General features: G+C 41.6%; 1 protein-coding gene across 1 annotated transcript in view; it reads right to left on the bottom strand.

Moving 5' to 3' along the window:
* LOC147361888 (ATP-binding cassette sub-family C member 4-like) overlaps window positions 1-26201 on the bottom strand; it is a 171299-nt gene that overhangs the window by 121646 nt on the left and 23452 nt on the right. Inside the window, exons 4-11 of the mRNA XM_086330218.1 lie at window positions 23585-23800; window positions 19675-19764; window positions 18223-18386; window positions 16929-17054; window positions 15731-15980; window positions 13432-13533; window positions 3645-3734; window positions 242-433 (exon numbers count right to left, since the gene is read on the bottom strand). Coding sequence (XP_086186344.1) covers window positions 242-433; window positions 3645-3734; window positions 13432-13533; window positions 15731-15980; window positions 16929-17054; window positions 18223-18386; window positions 19675-19764; window positions 23585-23800 — 1230 coding nt within the window. The remainder of the gene's footprint in view (window positions 1-241; window positions 434-3644; window positions 3735-13431; window positions 13534-15730; window positions 15981-16928; window positions 17055-18222; window positions 18387-19674; window positions 19765-23584; window positions 23801-26201) is intronic.

The following is a 26201-nucleotide window of genomic DNA, read 5'->3' as shown; positions in this document are numbered from 1 at the left end:
GCATTCTTTGGCATTGCCTTTTTTTGGGATTGGAATGAAAACTGACCTTTTCCATTCCTGTGGCCACTGCTGAGTTTTCCAGATTTGCTGGCATATTGAGTGCAGCACTGTCACAGCATCATCTTTCAGGATTTGGAATAGCTCCACTGGAATTCTTTCACCTCCACTAGCTTTGTTTGTAGCTTAAGCCAACACTATCATTTGAAATTTAAGTATATGCAGCTCACAAGTCATTACTCACCTCTTCCAAAGCACAAGCCTTTATTACTTCTTTATATCGCTCTTCTTCGTATTTCTTCCCAAACAAAATGTTACTTCTCACAGTTCCTGGAAACACCCAGGGCTGCTGAGAAACATACGCGATCCTCCCATGCACGCTGACGTTCCCCTGGCTCGGGGCCAGTTCCCCCAGCAGAGCACGTAACAGTGACGACTGAAAAAGACGGCAACACATGCACATGTGAAGAGGGAGCACTCAGGCTGGGACATGCATGCCGCACAGTCCCCACCCTGGTGCTTAATCAAGGATATCAGAACAGGATAAAGTGCAGCTTTGAATATTGAAGGAAAAACATGGAAAAGAACACTATTGGTCAATGTAAACTGAAGTTGGATAAATAAATACCATAACAATCTACCCTGCGTGAGTTTTCCCAAACAGAGTGCTCTACTCAGCAAAGACTAAGAATGTGTAACATTCTTCACTAGCAGAGCAGACCAGCAGGATGTGTAGTTTCTGTTCAGTTCAGTCACTCAGTCGTGTCAAATTCTTTGCAAGCCCATGAACTGCAGCACGCCAGGCCTCCCTGTCCATCACCAACTCCCAAAGTCCACCCAAACCCACGTCCATCAAGTCGGTGATGCCATCCAACCATCACATCCTCTGTTCTCCCCTTCTCCTGCTCTCAATCTTTCCCAGCATCAGGGTTTTATCATATGAGTCAGCTCTTCCTATCAGGTGGCCAAAGTACTGGAGTTTCAGCTTCAACATCAGTCCTTCCAATGGACACCCAGGACTGATCTCCTTTAGGATGGACTGGTTGGGTCTCCTTGAAGTCCAAGGGACTTTCAACAGTCTTCTTCAATACCATAGTTCAAAAGCATCAATTCTTTGGCTCTCAGTTTGCCTTATAGTCCAACTCTCACATCTATACATGACTACTGGAAAAACCATAGCCTTGACTACATGGACCTTTGTTGGCAAAGTAATGTCTCTGCTTTTTAATATGCTATCTAGGTTGGTCATAACTTTCCTTCCAAGGAGCAAGTGTCTTTTAATTTCATGGCTGAAATCACCATCTGCAGTGATTTTGGAGTCCAGAAAAAGTCAGCCACTGTTTCCACTGTTTCCCCATCTATTTGCCATGAAATGATGGGACCAGATGCCATGATCTTTGTTTTCTGAATGTTGAACTTTAAGCCAACTTTTTCACTCTCCTCTTTCACTTTCATCAAGAGGCTCTTTAGTTCTTCTTCACTTTCTGCCATAAGGGTGGTGTCATCTGCATATCTGAGGTTATTGATATTTCTCCCGGCAATCTTGATTCCAGCTTGTGCTTCCTCCAGCCCAGCGTTTCTCATGATGTACTCTGTATATAAGTTAAATAAGCAGGGTGACAATATACAGCCTTGACGTACTCCTTTTCCTATTTGGAACCAGTCTGTTGTTGCATGTCCGGTTCTAACTGTTGCTTCCTGACCTGCATACAGGTGTCTCAAGAGACAGGTCAGGTGGTCTGGTATTCCCATCTCTTTCAGAATTTTCCACAGTTTGTTGTGATCCACACAATCAAAGGCTTTGGCATAGTCAATAAAACAGAAATCAATGTTTTTCTGGAACTCTCTTGCTTTTTCCATGATCCAGTGGATGTTGGCAATTTGCCCTCCGGTTCCTCTGCCTTTTCTAAAACCTGCTTGAACATCTGGAAGTTAGTGGTTCACGTACTGCTGAAGCCTGGCTTGGAGAATTTTAAGCATTACTTTACTAGCCTGTGAGATGGGTGCAATTGTGCGGTAGTTTGTGCGCTACTTTCTGTATCTGATGTTTAATGCAGTTGTTCCTGCATCTGGGTATCTGTTACTTGACAAATACTTGTTCTTAAAAAGGTATGTGGGGACTTTCCCTAGTGGTCCAGTGGTTAAGAATCCACCTTCCAGGATGTGGGGAAGGGATATTTAGGGAGTTTGGGATGGACATGTACACACTGTATATTTAAAATGCATAACCAACAAGGACTTACTGTATAGCACATGGAACTCTACTCAATGCTTTGTGGCAGTCTGGATGGGAGGGGAGTTTGCCGGAGAATGGATACACGTATATATGTATGGTTGAAAGATACCCTTCACTGTTCACCTGAAACTATCACAACACTGTTAATTGGCTATATCCCAATATAAAGTAAAAAGTTAAAAAAATTAATAATTATACCAAGATTTAAAAAAAATCTATTTTCCATTGCCAGGGCTCTGCTTAGATACATGGTCAGGGAACTAAGATCCCACATGCCGCAGGGCAACTAGGCCAACACACAATTAGAGAGCCCATGTACTGCAACTAAGATCCAATTCAACCGAATAAATAAATATTCTTTTTTAACTTAAAGCGATGCATGAAGAATATATCCAAAGAATATTAATTAAGAGAACTCTGAGGTTGTTGTGGTCAAAGAGTTAAAAGTCCATCATGCCTAGGGAGCTCAAATTCAGTGCTCTGTAACACCCTAGAGGAGTGCAAGGTGGGAGGGAGGTTCAAGAGGTAGGGGACAGACATACACCCATGGCTGATTCATGTTGATGTATGGCAGAAACTGACACAATATGGTAAAGCAATTATTGTCCAATTAAAAAATAAATAAATTTTTAAATATAAAATAAATACATAAATTTTTAAAAGAAATATAAATAAATAAATATTTTAAAAAGTCCATCATAGAGATAATCATCTCCCTCTCATGTACAAATCCCACATCTAGGTTTCTGTATTTTGTTGTGCAAAACACAGGAGACTAAGTGCACATACACATGTCCTTCAATCTGTTGTAACACACAAGAGGCATGTCTATGTCCACACCATCAGAGCACGCACCACACTGGGCTGAAATAATCTGCCTGTATATCTGTCTCACCTCAGAATCTGGTTGCCTCTGAAAGGCAGAGGCGTTGGGTCTGCCTCACGTCTGTATCTTGAACTCTACCACACGGCTGCACATTCACTTACATGTGCACTGGCGGGACCAGGTAAAGTTACATGAGGAAATGCTCAGAGCTTCTGGCAACAGCCTTCACCACCTCCAGACTTCCTGTAGGGGCCACTGTGACAAGAAGAAGTCCCCACTGTCTCCGTCTATCCTGACCAGCTATCACATCAATAATTTCCTTCACTGAAACAGCCAAACTCCCCACAAGCAGTTCCCAACTGTGCAACATGAAACATCAAGAAGGAAAACACAGTGTGTGTTTATCCAGACTTATTTGGCCATGAAACCTTCTTGAAAACTAACATTCTATGGAACACACCTAGAGAAACACTGTTCTAGACACACCCAATTCAAACCGTGTCACACTCAGCTCTGGGCTCCACTCTGAGAATTTAACAGGAGCTGCAGCATTGTGTCAAACTGACAAAAGGCATCACAACTTACCTTTCCTGCTCCCACAGGTCCAACCACAGTCAACAGTTCACCCGGTCTGACAGTAAACGAAAGGCCTTTTAGGGTTGGTGATTCCGATTCCTGCAAATTAAAGTGTATAAAAACACACTCATTTCAACAAAGTAACACAAATTACTTCAGAAAGTAGTTGAAAATAATATAATAGTCATTGATATGCTAATATACCTTCCCTGGTGACTTCCCCTGTGGCTCAGCTGGTAAAGAATCTGCCTGCAATGTAGGAGACCTGGGTTGGGAAGATCCCCTGGAGAAGGGAACAGCTACCCACTCCAGTATTCTGGCCTGGAGAATTTCATGGACTGTATAGTCCATGGGGGTCACAAAGAGTCAGACATGACTGAGTAACTTTCACTTTCATGCTAATATAGCCCACAATTTTTATCCTTCCTATTTTAAGATACTGTGTCCTGGAGGCCTTTTCATCCAATCCTATCTCTTTGGGGGTTTGAAGCAGCTATAATTGCCTTTAGGAAGATATCTTCTTTCACCAGATTTCCATACAGACACAGCTTTAGACACCCACAGAATTTAAGTAGTAGAGATGACAAGGTGCCTGCCTGAAATGCAAACTGCATGATTCACACGAACTTATTAATATAATGTACTTAGAATATTCAGGGGAGGTTTTTAATCATTTATAAGTTTTTATCATGACCTCTGGTTTTACCTGTCTTTCTCATTAATCTTCACAAGGTGGCAGCATAAGTACCTAGCATGCCTCGTCTTTTAATAAATAATTTGAAATCACTAATCTCTCCATTTTCATTTGATATAGAATAAACCTCAGTAATGCTCAGCCAGCAAAAGGGCACTTTCTATGAAGAAGTCACTCATGCTAAATTAACTCCTATAAGTAACAGAGTTCTAATTTAACAAGAGCTCTAATGTAACACCAACAACAAAATAATGAAGAATAAAGAATAATTATGACATCATGGGTCAGAGTGATAAAGCCTCAATTTTATATGTGATACATGCATTACCTATTCTGGCTAAATAGGAGCAATAAAGTGCTTCTACTACAAGGAAAACAAAAAACATGAATGTACACGAGACAGTACATAGTCCAATATGACGGAGAAGGAAAAGTACCATTATGCCAATCACGGGTCATATTCCTGAAAGACTTAGGGTGTCTGTACATCTTTACATATCTAAATGTTAAGAGAATTCTCAGTAACTGCTATGTTGAAGAAAGACACACACACACACAATGGTTACATATGATTAAGTAAAAGTCTGGATAATCTTCAAATTGAATTTTTTTTCTGGAAAGAACTGAACTGATTAAAAAATGTTCACATACTAAAAAAATTTGACAATGATTTTTCATCACTAAAAAACTTGCTCCAGATTTTAGGAATTAAAAAGCTAGATTTTACTACATGAGAAATATTTTTTTAAGCTTTTTAAATTTCTCCACTTCTTTCTTCCTGCCTGAAACTTAGGATTCCTATTTTACTACTTTTCACTCAATTATGACTACAAAATAGTGAACTACCTACAAACATCAGCTTCCCATCGCAGCCCTCAGTCTGTCAGGGCCAGACTGAGTTCCCTCCCTATTCAGGCTTCAGTATCCAGCACTGATCTAGGATGACCAGAAGAGGGCAGCACTCGACAGCTCAGAGGCACTGGGTCCCCTCCCCCACTGGTTATCCAGGCTCAGGGGACACTGACTCAACAGAACACCCCGACTCTGTGCAGATACAGTTCCAAACCCCTGTCCCATGAGATTTGGAGGCCCCCACAGAACCTTTATTTTACTTTTTTTTCTTATTTTGGCTGCACTGGGTCTTTGTTGCGGTGTGTGGGCTTAGTTGCTCCAGAGCATATGAGATCTTAGTTCCCCAACCAGGGGTGGAACCCGAATCTACTGCATTGGAAGGTGGATTCTTAACCACTGGACCACTAGAGAAGTCCCTGGGACCATTTATATTAAAGCTGAGACCTTCCCCACCTGTCCACCTGGCTGTATAGTGAGAAGGTTACAGAGCTCACGTCTATCTCCTGCCTCCCAACCCAGCAGGGGCTTCATTCAGATTCAGCCTCTCTCCAAAACTCCCAGTGTCTGTGCTTCTCCCCCTTTCAAGGGCTCTCTCACCAATGACCTATGACAGCCCCTAATTACTAATGATGCCAGCAAGGGGCACAGTCCTTTCATAGGCAAGGCCAGGACAACAGAACAGGGTGTTCTGTACTAAGGGCAAGAAGTCTGAAAACATGATATTCAGCTCTTGAAAGAACAAAATAGTTAATTTTAAAATGCTGCATAGTTTGGTACAAAAGAAATTCAGTGGACACCTGTACACAATGCGGGGGGCGGGCCGTGTGTAGGGGACAAAAGGACAGACATAGCATTGGGCACCCCAGTTGCACTTGAACACCTGCATAGAGGATGCGATGTCCAGGCTCTCCCACCTGCTGCTCTGGGCACAGGCTGCCTGGTCATACTCTGTGGGATGATCATGGCTCAGGACACCACCGTGGCCCTGAATGTAACTACACACCCAGCTTTACTGACCACCACCATGAGAGCCCCAATGCCGTGCCTCCTGAGGGTCACCTCTCCAGCACCAGAAATCTGGGGAAACGACAACAGCTATGTCTCCTGCTTAGATGCAAAGGCTGCTAATATTACCTGCTTTTGTATTGAATGAAAGGCAAAAGCTACTGTTCAGATAATTCAGCGTTAGTGACTGCCAGGTGATGAACACAGCTGACACACCATAGCAACCGCCATGAAAACCACAGTGCTGCTTTCCCCACCTCAGCTCCCACTACAGCTACTCTCAGCTACAACTAACACAACTCTATCTACAACCTCACATCCTGTGTCAAAGCCAGCTTTGATGCAACCGGTTTCTTTCGCAGAAATGTCCTTATCCTGCATGCGTGACTTTCTTTCTAATCGGCTCAGTTCAGTTCAGTCACTCAGTCATGTCCAGGTCTTTGCGACCCCATGAACTGCAGCATGCCAAGCCTCCCTGTCCTTCACCAACTCCCGGAGTTTACCCAAACCCATGTCCATCGAGTTGGTGATGCCATCCAGCCATCTCATCCTCTGTCATCCCCTTCTCCTACTGCCCTCAATCTTTCCCAGCATCAGGGCCATTTCAAATGAGACAGCTCTTCGCATCAGGTGGCCAAAGTGTTGGAGTTTCAGCTTCAACATCAGTCCTTCCAATGAACACTGAGGACTGATCTCTTCTAGGATGGACTTGTTGGATCTCCTTGCAGGCCAAGGGACTCTCAAGAGTCTTTTCCAAAATCACAGTTCAAAAGCATCAATTCTTCTGCAGTCCGATTTCTTTATACTCTAACTCTCACATCCATACATGACTACTGGAAAAACCATAGCCTTGACTACATGGACCTTTGTTGGCAAAGTAATGTCTCTGCTTTTTAATATACTGTCTAGGCTGGTCATAACTTTCCTTGCAAGGAGTAAGCGTCTTCTAGTTTCATGGCTATAATCACCATCTGCAGTGATTTTGGAGCCCAAAAAAATAAAGTCTGACACGGTTTCCACTGTTTCCCCATCTATTTCCCATGAAGTGATGGGACCGGATGCCATGATCTTCGTTTTCTGAATGTTGAGCTTTAAGCCAACTTTTTCACTCTCCTCTTTCACTTTCATCAAGAGGCTCTTTAGTTCTTCACTTTCTGCCATAAGGGTGGTGTTGTCTGCATATCTGAGGTTATTGATATTTCTCCCGGCAATCTTGATTCTAGCTTGTGCTTCCTCCAGCCCAGCATTTCTCATGATGTATTCTGCATATAAGTTAAATAGGCAGGGTGACAATATACAACCTTGACGTACTCCTTTTCCTATTTGGAACCAGTCTGTTGTTCCATGTCCAGTTCTAACTGTTCCTTCCTGACCTGCATATAGGTTTCTCAAGAGGCAGATCAGGTGACCTGGTATTCTCATCTCTTTCAGAATTTTCCACAGTTTGTTGTGATCCACACAGTCAAAGGCTTTAGCATAGTCAACACAGCAGAAATAGATGTTTTTCTGGAACTCTCTTGCTTTTTCAATGATCCAGAGGATGTTGGCAATTTGATCTCTGGTTCCTCTGCCTTTTCTAAAACCAGCTTGAACATCTGGAAGTTCACAGTTCATGTATTCCTGAAGCCTGGCTTGGAGAATTTTGAGCATTACTTTACTAGAGTGTGAGATGAGTGCAATTGTGCAGTAGTTTGAGCATTCTTTGGCATTGCCTTTCTTAGGGATTGGAATGAAAAGTGACCTTTTCCATTCCTGTGGCCACTGCTGAGTTTTCCAAATTTGCTGGCATATTGAGTGCAGCACTTTCACATCATCACCTTTTAGGATTTGAAATAGCTCAACTCGAATTCCACCACTTCTGCTAGCTTTGTTTGTAGTGATGCTTCGTAATGCCCACTTGACTTCACATTCCAGGATGTCATCTGAGTTAAATTCACCCATTCCAGTCCATCTTACTTTGCTGATTCCTAGAATGTCAATGTTCACTCTTGATACCTCCTGTTGACCACTTCCAATTTGCCTTGATTCATGGACCTAACATTCCAGATTCCTATGCAATATTGCTTTTTACAATATCTGACCTTGCTTCTATCACCAGTCACATCCACAACTGGGTTTTGTTTGTTTTTTGTTTTGTTTTGTTTTTTGCTTTGATTCCGTCCCTTTATTCTATCTGGAGTATTTCTCCACTAATCTCCAGTAGCATATTGGGCACTTACCAACCTGGGGAGTTCATCTTTCAGTGTCCTATCTTTTTGCCTATTCATACTCTTCATGGGGTTCTCAAAGGAAGAATACCGAAGAGTTTTGCCATTACATCTGATAGACAGAGTGCCTGATGAACTATGGATGGAGGTTAGTGACACTGTATAGGAGACAGGGATCAAGACCATCCCCATGTAAAAGAAATACAAAAAAGCAAAATGGCTGTCTGAGAAGGCTGTACAAATAGCTGTGAAAAGAAGAGAAGCCAAAAGCAAAGGAGAAAAGGAAAGATATACCCATTTGAATGCAGTGCTCCAAAGAATAGCAAGGAGAGGTAAGAAAGTTAGCGATCAATGCAAAGAAATAGAGGAAAACAAAAGAATGGGAAACACTAGAGATCTCTTCAAGAAAATTAGAGATACCAAGGGAACATTTCATGCAAAGATGGGCTCGATAAAGGACAGAAATGGTATAGACCTAACAGAAGTAGAAGCTATTAAGAAGAGGTGGCAAGAATACACAGAAGAACTGTACAAAAAAGATCTTCATGACCCAGATAATCATGATGGTGTGATCACTCACACTCACCTAGACCCAGACATCCTGGAATGTGAAGTCAAGTGGGTCTTAGGAAACATCACTACAAACAAAGCTAGCAGAAGTGGTGGAATTTGAGTTGAGCTATTTCAAATCCTAAAAGGTGATGCTGTGAAAGTGCTGCACTCAGTATGTCAGCAAATTTGGAAAACAGCAGTGGCCACAGGAATGGAAAAGGTCACTTTTCATTCCAATCCCTAAGAAAGGCAATGCCAAAGAATGCTCAAACTACTGCACAATTGCACTCATCTCACACTCTAGTAAAGTAATGCTCAAAATTCCCCAAGCTAGGCTTCAGGAATACATGAACTGTGAACTTCCAGATGTTCAAGCTGGTTTTAGAAAAGGCAGAGGAACCAGAGATCAAATTGCCAACATCCTCTGGATCATTGAAAAAGCAAGAGAGTTCCAGAAAAACATCTATTTCTGCTGTATTGACTATGCCAAAGCCTTTTCTGTGTGGTTCACTATAAACTGTGGAAAATTCTGAAAGAGATGAGAATACCAGGTCACCTGACCTGTCTCTTGAGAAACCTGTATGCAGGTCAGGAAGCAACAGTTAGAACTGGACATGGAACAACAGACTGGTTCCAAATATGAAAAGGAGTACGTCAAGGCTGTATATTGTCACCCTGCCTATTTAACTTATATGCAGAATACATCATGAGAAACGCTGGGCTGGAAGAAGCACAAGCTAGAATCAAGATTGCCAGGAGAAATATAAATATCCTCAGATATGCAGATAACACCAACCTTATGGCAGAAAGTAAAGAGGAACTAAAGAGCCTCTTGATGAAGGTGAAAGAGGAGAGTGAGAAAGTTGGCTTAAAGCTCAACACTCAGAAAACTAAGATCATGGCATCTGGTCCCATCACTTCATGGAAAATGGATGGGAAACAGTGGAAACAGTGTCAGACTTTATTTTTTGGGGCTCCAAAATCACTGCAGATGGTGATTGCAGCCATGAAATTAAAAGACACCTACTCCTTGGAAGGAAAGTTATGACCAACCTAGACAGCATATTCAAAAGCAGAGACATAACTTTGCCGACAAAGGTCTGTCTAGTCAAGGCTATGGTTTTTCCAGTGTTCATGTATGGATGTGAGAGTTGGACTGTGAAGAAACCTGAGCACCAAAGAATTGATGCTTTTGAACTGTGATGTTGGAGAGGACTCTTGAGAGTGCCTTGCACTGCAAGGAGACCCAACCAGTCCATCCTAAAGGAGATCAGTCCTGGGTGTTCATTGGAAGGACTGATGTTGAAGCTGAAACCAATACTTGGGCTACCTCATGTGAAGAGCTGACTCACTGGAAATGACCCTGATGCTGGGAAGGATTGGAGGCAGAAGAATGGGACGACAGAGGATGAGATGCCTGGATGGCATCACCAACTCGATGGACTTTAGTTTGGGTAAGCTCCGGGAGTTGGTGATGGACAGGGAGGCCTAGCTTCTGGGATTCCTGGGGTAGCAGAGAATTGGACATGACTGAGCGACTGCACTGAACTGAACCTCTATGAGGCAAGAAGGAAGCTGTTTTAGAATAATTTACTAACTCTTTAATGAGACAGTCATTTTAAGTTTTGACACAGGAAATGGAAGCAGTATAATTTCAGAGAAAAATTTTAGTTGATCAGATTACTGTAGATTTTTAATGATGATTGCCCTGAGTAAACAGTTCACAGTTTTTCTTTCTTCTGTATCCTTTGTCAGTTTTTATTTCTGTGATATGATAAGCATGCATATTTTCATTTCTTTAGTTTCCTTATGAATCACTAGTTTTTACAAGTTTAGAGAGATCCTTCTTCCCTGCCTTTGACACACAAGATTAATTCAGGGGCTTCAATCAGTTTAAAATGAGCTTTTGCTCACTAAGTCTCCAGGTCCTTAAGGCTTTCTTGTTTTAGTTTCTTTATCCTATAGTGGCTGAATTTAGCACTTGGTTTTCAATATTTTACCATAAGAAATGACAAGTTGCTTTGACCATTTCTTAAGCCAGAATTCCTTACATTTAGTTAATTAAACATTCATAAGATGAAGATTTACTATTTTGTCATTGCTTGCTAGTACAGCTATAGTTTGTTTTATTTGAAAGTTTATGCACATCCCTAATGTTTTCAAGTGCCTTAATTGTTTAATATCTTTGGCTTCAAAGACTTCTGGGAAAAGGTATGCTTACCTCACATTTTTGTGTCTCAGTAGTAACAGTCTAGGTACCTCACAAAAAATTTTATTATGGTACCATGGCTGTTAGTTTTTAGTGAGTGCAATCCCAGGGACGGGGGAGCCTGGTGGGCTGCCGTCTATGGGGTCGCACAGTCAGACATGACTGAGTGACTTAGCAGTAGCATAAGAGATAAGATTCAGTTGAAAATATTTAGAATTTTCATTCCCCCAAAGTGGTAAAAATTAGCTGCAATAGCATAATTATCATTTACCTAGATAGGAATACCTTTGTGTTGCTTTGCTAAATCACTTCAGGCATGTCTGACTCTGTGACCCTATGGGCTGTAGCCCACCACGCTCTTCTGTCCATGGGATTCTCCAGGCAAGAATCCTGGAGTGGGCTGCCATTTCCTTCTCCAAGGAAATCTTGCCACACATTAATGTTAACATGGTAGCTATTTTTGTGAAAATGTAGCTGATGAAGGCTCTCATCTCTATAATTCTGAATACTGCTCTAACAGAATCAGGCAATTAGTTAGATTTTACAAGAGCCTTACTGCAGAACTCACAACCTTTTCTCCTCTTCCTTTAGCAGTTTAGTATCTTGAGTTATTAATATTTTTTATTAAAATCATTGAGTTATTAACAATTTGGATTTTTTTTTACTCTAGAAGGTATATAGAAACCTTTTCAGATTTTTCATCTGATTTATTCACATAGGCTGTAGTACAACTAAAATCCCTTTTTCTACCTTACAGCCATTTGTTGCACAGGCAGATACTGTTGTATATATTTTTATTTCAGTTCATTAAAAACTGCAGAAACAATCTGTATCCTATACCAAATTGATTTAAAATAAATCTACGTGTTTACTGGGAACTAAAGAAATCCGCTAATGAGTTTCATACAAAGAATGTGGTAGCATTCACATAAAGTGGACTTTATAACAGAATTTTAGTGGTGCTTTCTATAAATGTTTCAAGAGCATTATGCCGAGAAACACCAAACAGGAGGCAAATCTACTATATTAAGACAGGAGAAACCATCAGGGAAGGTCAGGTACCCTGTGTGAGTTTCCATGTACAGAAGGTACAGGGATGTGGTTTCATGTATCTGGGAACAAACCATTGGTTATCGGTGGGGACGGCAGGTGCTGAGTCAGAAGCAGGTGAACACGATGCAGGTGGCAGCACAGAGTCACAGGCATGATAGACGGGGAGTCTACAGTCAGGACGCGTGCTCTGTGGTCCCCGCTCTGACAGCAGCTGGGCTCTAGGCTCTGCTCTTGAGGGTGGACCCTCTGGTGGAGGCGCCTCCTCCCAGAGGTCCTCCAGCCCTGGGGGTGGCAGCAGCTTCCTGCCTTTGATAACCCCTGGGTTGTCTCACACACCACTGTTTTTCCCTTTCTGTTTTTTTCTCCCTCTTTTATCATCTCCATAACTAATTCCCTGCATGGAATTCCCTCTCCCGTGCTGGGGTTCTGTTTTCTTGACTAATTCACACTGTTAGGGGAGGATGTGCACAGAGGACCAGGGAACCAGGGGGCAGGGGGAGCATTTCAGTTGGTAAAGGGGCCGCAACGGGTGTGTGATGCTGACAACTTCTTGAGACCAGACCCTGTTTTTCTTGTTTGTTTTTTTTTTTTTTTTAATGTTTGCTGGAACCTAACAAATAAACCAAGTGTTGGGAATCACCAGTTTTCCCTGTCAGCTTGCCATACATTGCAGTCCTTTAATAGGGAATCACTGGTGGTCATTATGCCTACCTGCTATCTCCTCCTGCCCCAGCTGCCACCAAAGTATCCAGAAGCTCAGGATGCAGGAGCCCCCACCCTACCCCACAGCAAACATCCAGATCATGGCCTCACTCTATGTATAATAAAATGGTCTGATAATCAAGGCAAAAATATACACTAATTCCCCAAAGCATCTTTAACAACCAGTTGCATGTTTGTTAGTTAACCCATTCCACATTGCCGCATTTTGTCTGTCCAATTCCGTAAATTCTAACATTACAGATGTATGGACTTTAAATTCAATATGTGCTAATACTTTGAAAACTGTCTTGAAAATGAGAGTGAGACCAACATGTCAAACATTTTAGGTTGATATTATACTTAATCTCCATTAGATACAAACCTTAGTGCCAATTTTGTAACATACTTTTAGTTAATGAGCAAGTCATATTTTACACCATGGTACAATCTAAAAATTCTCCTATAAATCTATATCACACTTGTGTCTTAGCAGTCAGGATCTTGGAAAGAAAAATATGTTACCTCATCCCAAAAAGCAGTGAAATCTTGCATGTTCACCATCATTTCACCATCTGATGGCAGCTGAGTGTTGAGCTGTGGTATTTCATTAAGTGATAAAAAATTCTACAGAAAAGAGGGAAAAAACAGATTGTTAAACTGCAGGAAGAAAGCACAAACAAAAGCAGTTGCTTTCCTGGAATTTGCAAACTTTGAACAGTCTAAATACTGTTTTGCTAACTGTACTTAAAGTATTAGTTCACATCAGAACATATTAAATAATATATGGAATAATATATACTATTATTACAGGTCATGGTATATATCAATATAATAATATAATACAGTGTATTTGTTGCTGTTCAGTCACTAAGTTGTGTCTGACTCTTTGAAATCTCATGGACAATAGCATTCCAGGCTCCCTGTCTGTCACTATCTCCAAGAGTTTGCTCAAATTCATGCTGATTGAGTCAGGGACACTATCTAACCATCTCATCCTCTGTTGTCCCCTTCTCCTCCTGCCTTCAATCTTTCTCAGTATCAGGGTCTTTTCCAATGAGTCTGCTCTTGGCATCAGGTGGCAAAGGAAATATTGATACTTCAGCACCAGTCCTTCCAGTGAATACTCATGGTTGATTCCTTTAGGATTAGCTGGTTTGAATTCTTTGCAGCCCAAGGGACTCTCAAGAGTCTTCTCCAAAAAAAAAAAGAGTCTTCTCCAGCACTACAGTTTCAAAGCATCATTTCTTCCGTGCTCAACCTGCTTTATGGTCCAACTCTCACATCCATACACAATGAGTGGAAAAGCCATAGCTTTGACTATATAGACCTTTGTTGATAAAGCAATGTCTCTGCTTTTTAATATGCTGTCTAGTTCTGTCATAGCCTTTCTCCCAAGGAGTAAGCATTTTTTTAATTTCATGGTTGTAGTCACCGTCTGCAGTGATTTTGGAGCCCAAGAAAATAAAGTCTGCCACTGTTTCCACTGTTTTCCATTTATTGCCATGAACTGGTGGGACGAGAGGCCATGATATTAGTTTCTTGAATGTTGAGTCTTAAGCCAGCTTTTTCATTCTCCTTTGCCCAGCATTTCACATGATGTACTTTGCATACAAGTTAAATAAGCAGGGTGACAATACACAGCCTTGACATACTCCTTTCTCAATTTGGAACTAGTCTGTTGTTCCATGTCCAGTACTAACAGTTGCTTCTTGACCTGCATACAGGTTTCTCAGGAGGCAAGTAAGGTGGTTTGATCTCTTTCATAATTTTCCACAGATTGTCGTGATCCACACAGTTAAAAGCTTTAGTGTAGTAAATGAAGAAAAAGTAGATGTTTCAAGCAAGATGGAATTCTCTTGCTTTTTCTATGATCCAATGGATGTTGGCAATTTGATCTTTGGTTCCTCTGCCTTTTCTAAATCCAGTGTATACCTGGAAGTTCTTAGTTCACATAGCGGTGGGAATTACAAATTTAAAAAGAAGAAGGTGACTAGAAAGAACGAATTAAGCAGTAAATAAAAAGGGGCCATGGATGAAAGGCAGATACAAAAGGTAGGCTCAGATACCAACAAGCAAAACATCTGTGGAAGAAAGAACTTATTTCGAACCCAGAGAATTAAGTCAATCTGAGGCTACTTGGATTTCTTTGCAAGGAATGATGTTAAAGCTGAAACTCCAGTACTTTGGCCACCTCATGCGAAGAGTTGACTCATTGGAAAAGACTCTGATGCTGGGAGGGATTGGGGGCAGGAGGAGAAGGGGACGATAGAGAATGAGATGGCTGGATGGCATCACTCACTCGATGAACGTGAGTCTCAGTGAACCCTGGGAGTTGGTGATGGAAAGGGAGGCCTGGCGTGCTGTGATTCATGGGATCGCAAAGAGTCGGACACGACTGAGCGACTGAACTGAGGCTACTCTTCCTCCGCAGGGAACAGGGAGCTCTCAGCAAGTTCCTCTCCTCCCGGCCCAGAGACTGTGCACAGTCACTACCCAGTCATTGGAGTCAGCACAGGAGATGCACTCTGTTTGCTCCCGCTTTTAGACATTTTAGTCACTCTGCAGACGTCACTACACTAGAGCCCTGCGCTACTGCTACTTATATATACTACTGCCCCTACATGAGAACCAGTCTTATGAGATCTGTAACACACTCTACCTAATAAGAAAAGGGAGTACCTACAACATTCTGGGAAGACTTCCAGCTTTGGCACTGAGAAAGTTAAATATCACCTAACTGGAACATAGTAACACCAAACAAAAGGAGGCATTTTACAAAAAAATCCACCTACAACTGAAAAAAAATTATTTGTCCCCAAACCTTGATTCTTTGGATGCTGACAACGGTCTCTGACACCTTCTCAATGGCCATGGGGAAGTAGAGGGTGCTCGAGAACCTCAGAGCCTCGAACAGCATCACCACCACGAACACTTGGCTGGCAGTGATCCGGTTGTCAAGGAGCTCATTGGTGATGAAGGTGACAAAAATCATAATTTTGCTCACAGCAAAAAATGATGCCAAATTCATGGCCCTAAGGTAGGAACTTTTCAGAATCTTGGAGATTTCCTTCCTGAGAAAGAGAGTAGGAAAGAAGTTTTAAAAGAAGCATCAACATCCAAGGCATGAATTCAAGTCCTCACGTGGAGACACTACACAGTGCACACCCGGGGCTCCGTCCCAACACCAGGACCACACACTTCATCACCACTTCACTCTTCCAACTAAATAGAGGCTTCATGTCACCCTTTTAAACACTGTGGGTCAATTGGACTGGGTTTGAACATTCTTTCAACAAGCATTCATAACCACAAGTCCTGGGCCAGGCTCCCCACTGATGACAGAAGGACACAGCCTGCCCCCTCCAGGAGCTCATGAACTTGTGCAGAAGAGAATAAGACACTCCAAAATTGTGAGACACCAAAACATCAGCCAGATGCAGGCACCATAGACCCCATGGAAGCACATGTCCTGGCTATTGTATATAGTGCTGCAATGAACACTAGGGTACATGTGTCTTTTTGAACTCTGGCTTTCTCAGAGTATATGCCCAGTAGTGGGATTGCTGGGTCATATGGTATATTTATTCCTAGTTGTTTAAGGGACCTCCATCCTGTTTTCCATGACAGCTATATCAATATACACTCCCACCAACAGGAGGAGGGTATTGTTTGTAGACTTTTTGTTGATGGTCATTTGGACCAGTATAAAGTGATGCCTCATTGTAGTCTTGATTTGCATTTCTCTCATAATGAGCGATGTTGAGAATTTTTTTATGTGTTTATTGGCTATCTGTATGTGTTCAAAAGCATATATAATTTTTCTTTTAAGAAGATGGTAAATGGAACAGTAGATTAAAATGACATCTCCCCTATTCTACTTAACCCTCCTGTCACATGTGAGGTGTGAAGTTCATATTTAAGTTCATCTTCATGTGAAAACTTAATAAGACTTCTAAATTCAATCAGTAAAAATAGGGGGGAAAGTACAAAAATATGGTGTGATATATACAAAAACTTACCTTCTCAGTCTGGTAATAAGGTCTATAAATGACTTTTCCCAAGCATTCATTTTTATTGTTTTGATGCCAGTTATGACTTCGCTCATGATCCTGATCCTATCATCGGTGAGAGCTGCGGTCTTACTCCTGAGGGTACAGATGGGAGACATGAGCCTCAGTGACCACACCCCAACTTTCTGTAGCAGCAGCACTAGGGGGCACAGGGAGGGACCAGGGATCCATGATTCCTTACAGCTCTTCTGTGCTGACATCACAGACAGGTCCTTCTCAAAGTGCAAATGGAGAAAAAGACTTCTAGGAAGTCAACCATTCAGCCTAATTCAAGGAGTAACTTGGAGAACTCACAGTACTGGCTGAGGAAGACCCAAAGTAGTCAGGTACAAACTCTCCGCCCAAGGAGGCCGAAGTTGGGCAGGGAAGGCAAAAGACACTGAATCTAATGGGAAGACAGTGTCTGTGCTGTGATAAAATAGGAGTGAAGTGCTGGGGAGCAGGAAAGATCGGGCTGTTAATTCCACTGGGAAAGGAGAGCAAGAGCTTCAGAGACCTGGCAGCACTGGAACAGGGCCTCGAAGGGTAAGGAACATCTCTCCACAGCAAGACAGGAAAGAAATTTTGAATAAACAAAACTATCACATGTAAAATCACAAAAAAGAAGAAGAAGAAAAAAAAAACTGAAGGGAAAAAAGCTTCAAACAGCACAATACCCCCATCACCTGACAACCTGGACAATGACCCACCTCCAACCCTCTGGGACCTGCTTCAGGTCTATCTCATCACCATTAGATCCTTCATCACCAGCCACTGTTCTATCACATATGCTGCTGGGACTGTGGGGCTGTATAAAGACCTAGTTAATTAAGACTGACTTTGTCCTTGAGGCTCTTATAAGTTAATGGAAACACTGAACTGAAACAAGACATGAACATAGGTACCTGAAAATTGCTCTACTACAATCATAACAAAAATACATGCAGCTAAAATTGAGCCTATAGGATTATTACTATTTAATAATGCTTAAATAACTTCAATATAGGTAACTTCTGCTCAAGGACATTCCACTTATTCAGGTATGGTGCTGGGAGGAGCCAGTGAGTGCCGTCACCTTTTTCCCTTCAAAATCAGCCTGCAGCTTAGGCCTGGAGCCTCCACTGGCTAAGCCTGAAGGGCCTACAATACATGCAAAGAAGAGACTAGAAAAGGCATTGGTTTTGTTTTTGAACAGAAGCATTAAGCAAATGGTGAATGCTACCAAGCACATATCACCTATTTTTTAAACCAGTGTTTCCCTTACCTGAGTGATGAAAATGAATTTCCAGTGCAGCTTTGCAAAAGCAGAAGAATAATGAGAACCATCATCCCAGCAAGACACGATATTCCTATTTCCATCCAGAGCAGGGCAGTCACTGCGATAGCCTGCAGTGGCCCCACCCACAGATAGTGCAAGAACGTTGTTACCTTAAAAGAGAAAGACAAAGCCTTCTTAGGACTGTATAAAGTCAAAACCAGTAAGGAGACAGCATACAAACAATCTTCTCTGAAGGAACAAACAGGAATCTAAAAGGAAGTGATCTCAGTGAGTTTTAAACCTGATGAAGCAGAAATCCAAGTGTCCACCCCAGATGACACTGTTCCGGGGTAGCACAGGGTCAGCCTCAGTTAGGTCCCAGGAGAACCTGACCAGTCACACTGAAGGAAGATGTTGATTTTTTCCACAACACAGATGAGCTCAGGGGTTCCCCAAACTCTCTCTGTCCCAAAATTCAGCCCCTATCTCCTCAGAAGAGCCTATATTATGGTACCTACCACACTCTCTGATAATTACTCGTGTATTTACCTTCCAGACAGGCTGTGGCCTTTCCAGGACAGAAATTAAGACTTTTTCATCTTTCAAATTAAGTAGAGGCCTTACGTTATGTTTGATGAATGAATAATTGAAAGAAAAGTGAAAGTGTTAGTTGCTTAGTTCTGTCTGACTCTTTGCGATCCCATGGATTGTAGCCCACCAGGCTCCCCTGTCCATGGAATTCCCCAGGCAAGGATACTGGAGTGGGGTGCCATTTCCTTCTATAGGGACTCTTCCTGACCCAGAGATAGAAAACAGGCCTCCTGTGGTGCAGGTGGGCTCTTTACCACCTTAGCCACAAGGGAAGCCCCCAAACTTAAAGGCCAGGAAAGAGAAGTTGTCTATATAGATCTGGCCAACAGCTACAATGGCATGGATAACATGATCTGTTCATAAGGTAAGTGTAAAATGGGTACCATGGGACAGCAGAGGGGAAGCTGTATCTGGCTAGGGACCACACATTTGGCATTATTCCTCAAAGGCTCCCTATGCAGCAGGCACTGAACTTGGTGCAGAAAAAGAACAATCCCTGCCCACCAAGCCTTCATCATCCGGAGGAGGAGGAATACAGTCCAGCAACACCAACACCACGTGCCAAGAAGGACCACTCCAGGAGGACCCCAGGAACCCTAACCAAGCTGGGCAAGAACACTGCTGCCTGTCTATTACTTAAGTATGTTGCAGACCTTGGCAGAAAAACCAAACCCTCATCTATAGGACAACACATATTATCACATCCAAGCTGCACACAGAGGAAATGAGCATTGGATAAAGAGAACATTTGTCTTATGTCCTCAACAGAACCCTCGCTGACACCAAACCCTGGCACCTGGCATCCCAATGAGCTAAACACAGTGAGAAGGAGGGGAAATGGAAGGGGATCCCTCAGGGGCAGCTCACCTGATCAAATCTGTTCACATCGTTGGACAGGAGGTTGACTATCTGGCCTGTGGTGGTCTTTCCCATGGCTGAGCTACTCAGGCGAAGTGACTGAAATGAGAGAAATATACAGAGAATAGGATTTCTACAGTGATACCACGTCAGTCTGAGAACATAGCAAAAAGGAGTGAATGTTCACGGGGTCTTGTGTGGTGTCAGGACTAGCAGGACGATGCCTGAAATCAGGGCTCTAGGGACCCATGTTCATCCTTAGATGATTAAATATGGTGGCAGCCCTGCCTTCAAGGACAGCAAAGGGAGGAGCAGGAGGTAGACGCACAACCCTCCACCCTGTTTCTCAGTGAACTTGGACCTGCCCAAAGGATAAAGGAATATAGACTTAGACTTAGGGGTCAACTAAAGTCATTTTGAGCCAAAAACTAGACAGCATATTAAAAAGCAGATATCATTATGCTGACAAAGGTCCATATAGTCAAAGCTATGGTTTTTCCAGTTGTCATGTACAGATGTGAGAGCTGGACCATAAAGAAGGATGAGCACCAAAGAATTGATGCTTTTGAAATGTGGTGCTGGAGAAGACTCTTGAGAGTCCCTTGGACTGAAAGGAGATCCAACCACTCAATCCTAAGGAAAATCAACTCTGAATACTCATTGTATGGACTGATACTGAAGCTGAAGCTCCAATACTCTGGCCACCTGATGCCAAGAGTTGACAAATTGGAAAAGAACCTGATGCTGGGAAAAATTAGGGCAGGAAGAAGAAGGGACAACAGAGGATCAGATAGTTGGATGGCATCCCTGACTTGATGGACATGAGTTTCAGCAAAATCCAGGAGATGTTGAAGGGCAGGGAAGGCTGGTGTGCTGCAGTCCATGGGGTCACAGAGAGCTGGACAGGACTGAGTGACTGAACAACAACAACAAGATGAGAGTGGACAGGCTGCCTCAAGGAAAGAGATTAGAGGACTTGGACTATATATGTGATCATTCATTAATTCCAGGTGTGACATCATTTAAAAACTTTGGTCTTAGTTTCCTCATTCTAAAACTAACCAGTATAATATTCAAAACACTAATTATTTACTATGCCAAAGCCTTTGACTGTGTGGATCACTATAAACTGTGGAAAATTCTGAAAGAGATGGGAATACCAGACCACCTGACCTGCCTCTTGAGAAATCTGTATGCAGGTCAGGAAGCAACAGTTAGAACTGGACATGGAACAACAGACTTGTTCCAAATAGGAAAAGGAGTACATCAAGGCTGTATTTGGTCATCCTGCTTATTTAACTTATATGCAGTACATCATGAGAAATGCTGGGCTGGAAGAAGCACAAGCTGGAATCCAGATTGCCGGGAGAAATCTCAATAACCTCATATACGCAGATGACACCACCCTTATGGCAGAAAGTGAAGAGGAACTAAAAAGCCTCTTGATGAAGGTGAAAGAGGAGGATGAAAAAGCTCAACATTCAGAAAACGAAGATCATGGCATCCGGTCCCATCACTTCATGGGAAATAGATGGGGAAACAGTGGAAACAGTGTCAGACTTTATTTTTTGGGGCTCCAAAATCACTACAGATGGTGACTGCAGCCATGAAATTAAAAGACGCTTACTCCTTGAAGGGAAAATTATGACCAATCTAGATAGCATATTAAAAAGCAGAGACATTACTTTGCCAGCAAAGGTCCATCTAGTCAAGGCTATGGTTTTTCCAGTAGTCATGTATGGATGTGAGAGTTGGACTGTGAAGAAAGCTGAGTGCCAATCACTTGATGCTTTTGAACTGTGGTGTTGGAGAAGACTCTTGAGAGTCCCTTGGACTGCACGGAGATCCAACCAATCCATTCTGAAGGAGATCAGCCCTGGTATTTCTTTGGAAGGAATGATGCTAAAGCTGAAACTCCAGTACTATGGCCACCTCTTGCGAAGAGTTGACTCATTGGAAAAGACTCTGATGCTGGGAGGGATTGAGGGCAGGAGGAGAAGGGGATGACAGAGGATGGGATGGCTGGATGACATCACTGACTCGATGGACGTGAGTCTGAGTGAACTCCGGGAGTTGGTGATGAACAGGGAGGTCTGGTGTGCTGCGATTCATGGGGTTGCAAAGAATTGGACACGACTGAGCAACTGAACTGAACTGAAGCTGGTAAATGAACACTGTGGGAGATGTTTACATTCACATAAGCAACATGCAAGGTCAGATCAGATTTCCCAAAGGAGACATTCCAAAGTGTTAGCTGGAAGAGAAAGAAAAACCAGGTGGACAGTGGCTCAGCTATGCAGCAAAGAACAAGGTCTTTTTGACTAAACCATCATCTCAAATCTAACTTAAGGCTTTTCACAGTGCAGTTCTGGTGAAATTTCCTGCATACTCATGGGAGCTAAGCATGATCTGGAAAGATAAAAATCTAGCTAATTTGTGGGGAAATCTGAGTATTTGTCTACTAAATGGCAGAAGGTGCCAGAGAATAACAAAAATGATGATGGCAGACAATGAAGACCCTTAACTAGAAGGTATGTCACCCAAGGAGAAACCGGGCTTATGTGCCAAACACAGACAGTGAGAGGTCAGGGCCCTGAGTCCACACAGTCCTGAGATTTAAAGATGGGAGAAGACATTCTACGTTTTGCCCAGAAAAGTATTCCCAGGAAACAGGAGCTCTAGATAAGTAACAAATAGTAAAAGAAGCAATAATTTTCATTTAAATCACCTGGTTTTAGGTTTCATTGAGGATTTTATTCATTTGTAATAAAATTTAATATATTTAATATGCTCAGTGTGATGTTTTGATGTAAATAAACATTGGGAAATGGTTACAGTAGGAAAACAAATGAACAAACCCATCATTGCACATAGTTATCCTTTCGTGTATGTGGTGAGAACACTTAAGATCTATTCTCTCATCAAATTTCAACAATAAAATACAGCTAAATAAAAAATTTTTTTCTAGGAAAAAGGAAACAGCCCAGGGCAAAGAGATATGCGGGGTCAAATTTATAATGAGCCCTTCAGCTCTTAACACTGTGGAAATTCCCTTGTGAAAACAGCTAAAATCCTTAATTCTTTTAAACTACTTAAGTCTAGGTTAAACTATAGAATAATTCCATGGCAATTCTCAACACAAAATCACTGAACACACCAAGTCAGGTCTTATTAAAAGTACTAAAATGCATACTAAATAAAAAGGAAATATTGAATTAAGAAAATAACTTGAATGAATAGCAACAAATTCCCACCAAAATTACTAAAAGCTGCATAAGATTTCAAGTTTCATCCCAACATTCAGCTATATTCTTTAATACCAATATAAACAATCATAGCTATAGAATATAGCGAGAGAATCTATGTTTGGCATGGATTCCATTTATATTTTTCTTTAGTTCACACAATTACATTCAATATGACTAGATGAGTCATTTAAACATATAATCATTCCCTTTCTCAAATACATTTTGTGCTCCTAGATATAATTTTATAAATCCAATCAATGAAGTTTACTTTTAAATACCAATTTGATGTAAAAGACGGCCTTAATGAACAACAAAATTGCCACAAATACAGCTACAAGATTAAGGCATGAAAACACTGAAAAAAAATTTGATACTTTTTATACTTATTTTTTAATTAAATTCCATTGCAAGCTGAGTGGATATCACACAACAACCTGTGGATAAGAGTTATCAAAGGCAGCCCTGATCCGATCTCAATACAAAACTTTTAATTATTCACTTGTAAAGTTTGCTTAAATGATGAAAATAAAATTGGCCTGATGCAAATAGCAAGCTTCTCTAGCAAGGTGTAAATGATCCCAGTTATAAGATGTTTAATTTACAGAGAACTTTCCCAAAATGTTCCTGATCCTCTAGGGGAGGTACACACCGTGGTACCGAGCGACACTCACCTTGCGGTAGATCATATGGCACACGGCTACTCTCAGCCTCATCCCCACACGCTGCATGTGGTAGAAGCACAAGTGGTGCAGAACGGCCCATATGAGCATGCAGGCGCTCAGCCCTGCTGTGTAGCCGTAGGCTTCGTGCAAAGCAGCAGAATCATAATTTTCAACATAACTAATAATTTTCCCCAAAAATATGGGCAGAACCACCTTGGTGCCTTCCTGAAAGAACAAAAGCCTTAATTAGAGCTACAAGTTATGCCAATTTTTCTTAACACAAACTTTACTTTTATTATTAGCATGTTAAAAAGCCATCTTGACAAAATGCTACACTCATTGCTAATCTAAAGGAAAAATACACAGATTCACTATTTCCAGTAAGACAACCAGACAAAGTTTTAAGTTAAACCAAAATTTTACATTCAAAGACAATAAAGCCTTAGTATTGGGTTGGCCAAAAAGTTCTTTTGATTTTTAAGTAAAAATAAGAGATACAGTTTTCATTTTCACCAAGAACTTTGTTGAACAATGTATTCAAAATTCTGTTCCACTATCTTTTGCCATTTTTTAGGCAACTTCATAATTCCGTCTTCCCAAAACTTTATATCTTTTTGAGCAAAGAACTATTTCAGGTGCCTTTAACAGTCTTCTGGGGAATTAGAATTTTTTCCATTAAGAGAATTTTGTAAAAAACAAAATAAATGGAAACCTGAAAGTGCAATGTCTGGTGAATATGGCAGATGAGTTAGAATTTCTAGGCCAGGCTGTAACAGTTTTTGCCTGGTCATCAAAGAAATATATGGTCTTACATTATGTATTTTCTGTTGACTAATTCCAACACTTCATCAAGAGCTGCTTTAAGTTGGCCTAATTGGGAGAAGTACTCATTGGAATTAAATGTTTGTTTTTCCAAAAGGAGCTCACAATAGAGGACTCCCTTCCAGTCTCACCCTATACACGTCACCTTCTTTGGATGAATACTAGACTTTGGTGTGGTTGGTGGTGGTTAATTTCATTTACCTCAGGATCTCTTCCATTCAGCATTAGTGTACATTATTCACTTTTCATCACCCATCACAATTTGTTTTTGAAAAGGAGCATTTTATTAATAGTTACATTTCAGTAGAGAATGGTATGCAGAAACATGATCAAGAAGGTCTTTGTATTTCTCCTCGCTCAACTTAGATGATCATGATGGTGTGATTACTCACCAAGAGCCAGACATCCTGGAATGTGAAGTCAACTGGGCCTTAGGAAATATCACTACAAACAAAGCTAGTGGAGTTGATGGAATTCCAGTTGACCTATTTCAAATCCTAAAAGATGATGCTATGAAAGTGCTGCACTCAATATGCCAGCAAATTTGGAAAACTCATCTGTGGCCACAGGACTGGAAAAGGTCAGTTTTCACTTCAGTCCCAAAGAAAGGCAATGCCAAAGAATGCTCAAACTACCGCACAATTGCACTCATCTCACACGCTAGTAAAGTAATGCTTAAAATTCTCCAAGCCAGGCATTAGTAACACATGAACCATGAACTTCCAGATGTTTGGGCTGGTTTTAGAAAAGGCAGAGGAATCAGAGATCAAATTGCCAACATCTGTTGGATCAAAAAAAAAACAAGAGAGTTCCAGAAAAACATCTACTTCTGCGTTATTGACTATGCCAAAGCCTTTGACTGTGTGGATCACAACAAACTGTGGAAAATTCTGAAAGAGACGGGAATACCAGACCACCTGAACTGCCTCTTGAGAAATCTTTATGCAGGTCAGGAAGCAAGTTAGAACTGGACATAGAATAACAGACTGGTTCCAAATCGGGAAAAGGGGTATGTCAAAGCTGTATATCGTCACCCTGCTTATTTAACTTCTATGCAGAGTACATCACAAGAAACGCTGGGCCGGATGAAGCACAAGTTGGAATCAAGCTTGCCAGGTGAAATGTCAATAACCCCAGATATGCAGATGACACCACCCTTATGGCAGAAAGTGAAGAAGAACTAAAGAGCCTCTTGATGAAAGTGAAAGAGGAGAGTGAAAAAGTTGGCTTAAAACTCAACATTCAGAAAACTAAGATCATGGCATCCAGTCCCATCACTTCACAGCAAATAGATGAGGAAACAGTGGCAGACTTTATTTTGGGGGGCTCCAAAATCACCACAGATGGTGACTACAGCCATGAAATTAAAAGATGGTTACTCCTAGGAAGAAAAGTTATGACCAATCTAGACAGCATATTAAAAAGCAGAGACATTACTTTGCCAACAAAGGTCCATCTAGTCAAGGCTATAGTTTTTCCAGTAGTCATGTATGGATGTGAGAGTTGGACTATAAAGAAAGCTGAGCACTAAAGAATTGATGCTTTTGAACTGTGGTGTTGGAGAAGACTCTTGAGAGTCCCTTGGGCTGCAAGGAGTTCCAACCAGTCCATCCTAAAGGAGATTAGTCCTGAGTGTTCAGTGGAAGGACTGGTGCTGAAGCTGAAGCTCCAATACTTTGGCCACCTGATGCAAAGAACTGACTCATTTGAAAAGATGCTGATGCTGGGAAAGATTGAGGGCAGGAGAAGGGGATGACAGAGGATGAGATGTTTGGATGGCATCACTGACTCAATGGACATGAGT

The sequence above is a fragment of the Bos grunniens genome, chromosome 12 (genome assembly GCF_055505025.1).
Source record: "Bos grunniens cultivar Pamir isolate PY7600 chromosome 12, Bosgru_T2T1.0, whole genome shotgun sequence".
In the NCBI taxonomy this organism is placed as follows: domain Eukaryota; kingdom Metazoa; phylum Chordata; class Mammalia; order Artiodactyla; family Bovidae; genus Bos; species Bos grunniens.
The sequence above is the reverse complement of the archived record's forward strand: the minus strand, read 5'-3'. Positions and strand labels throughout refer to the sequence as shown.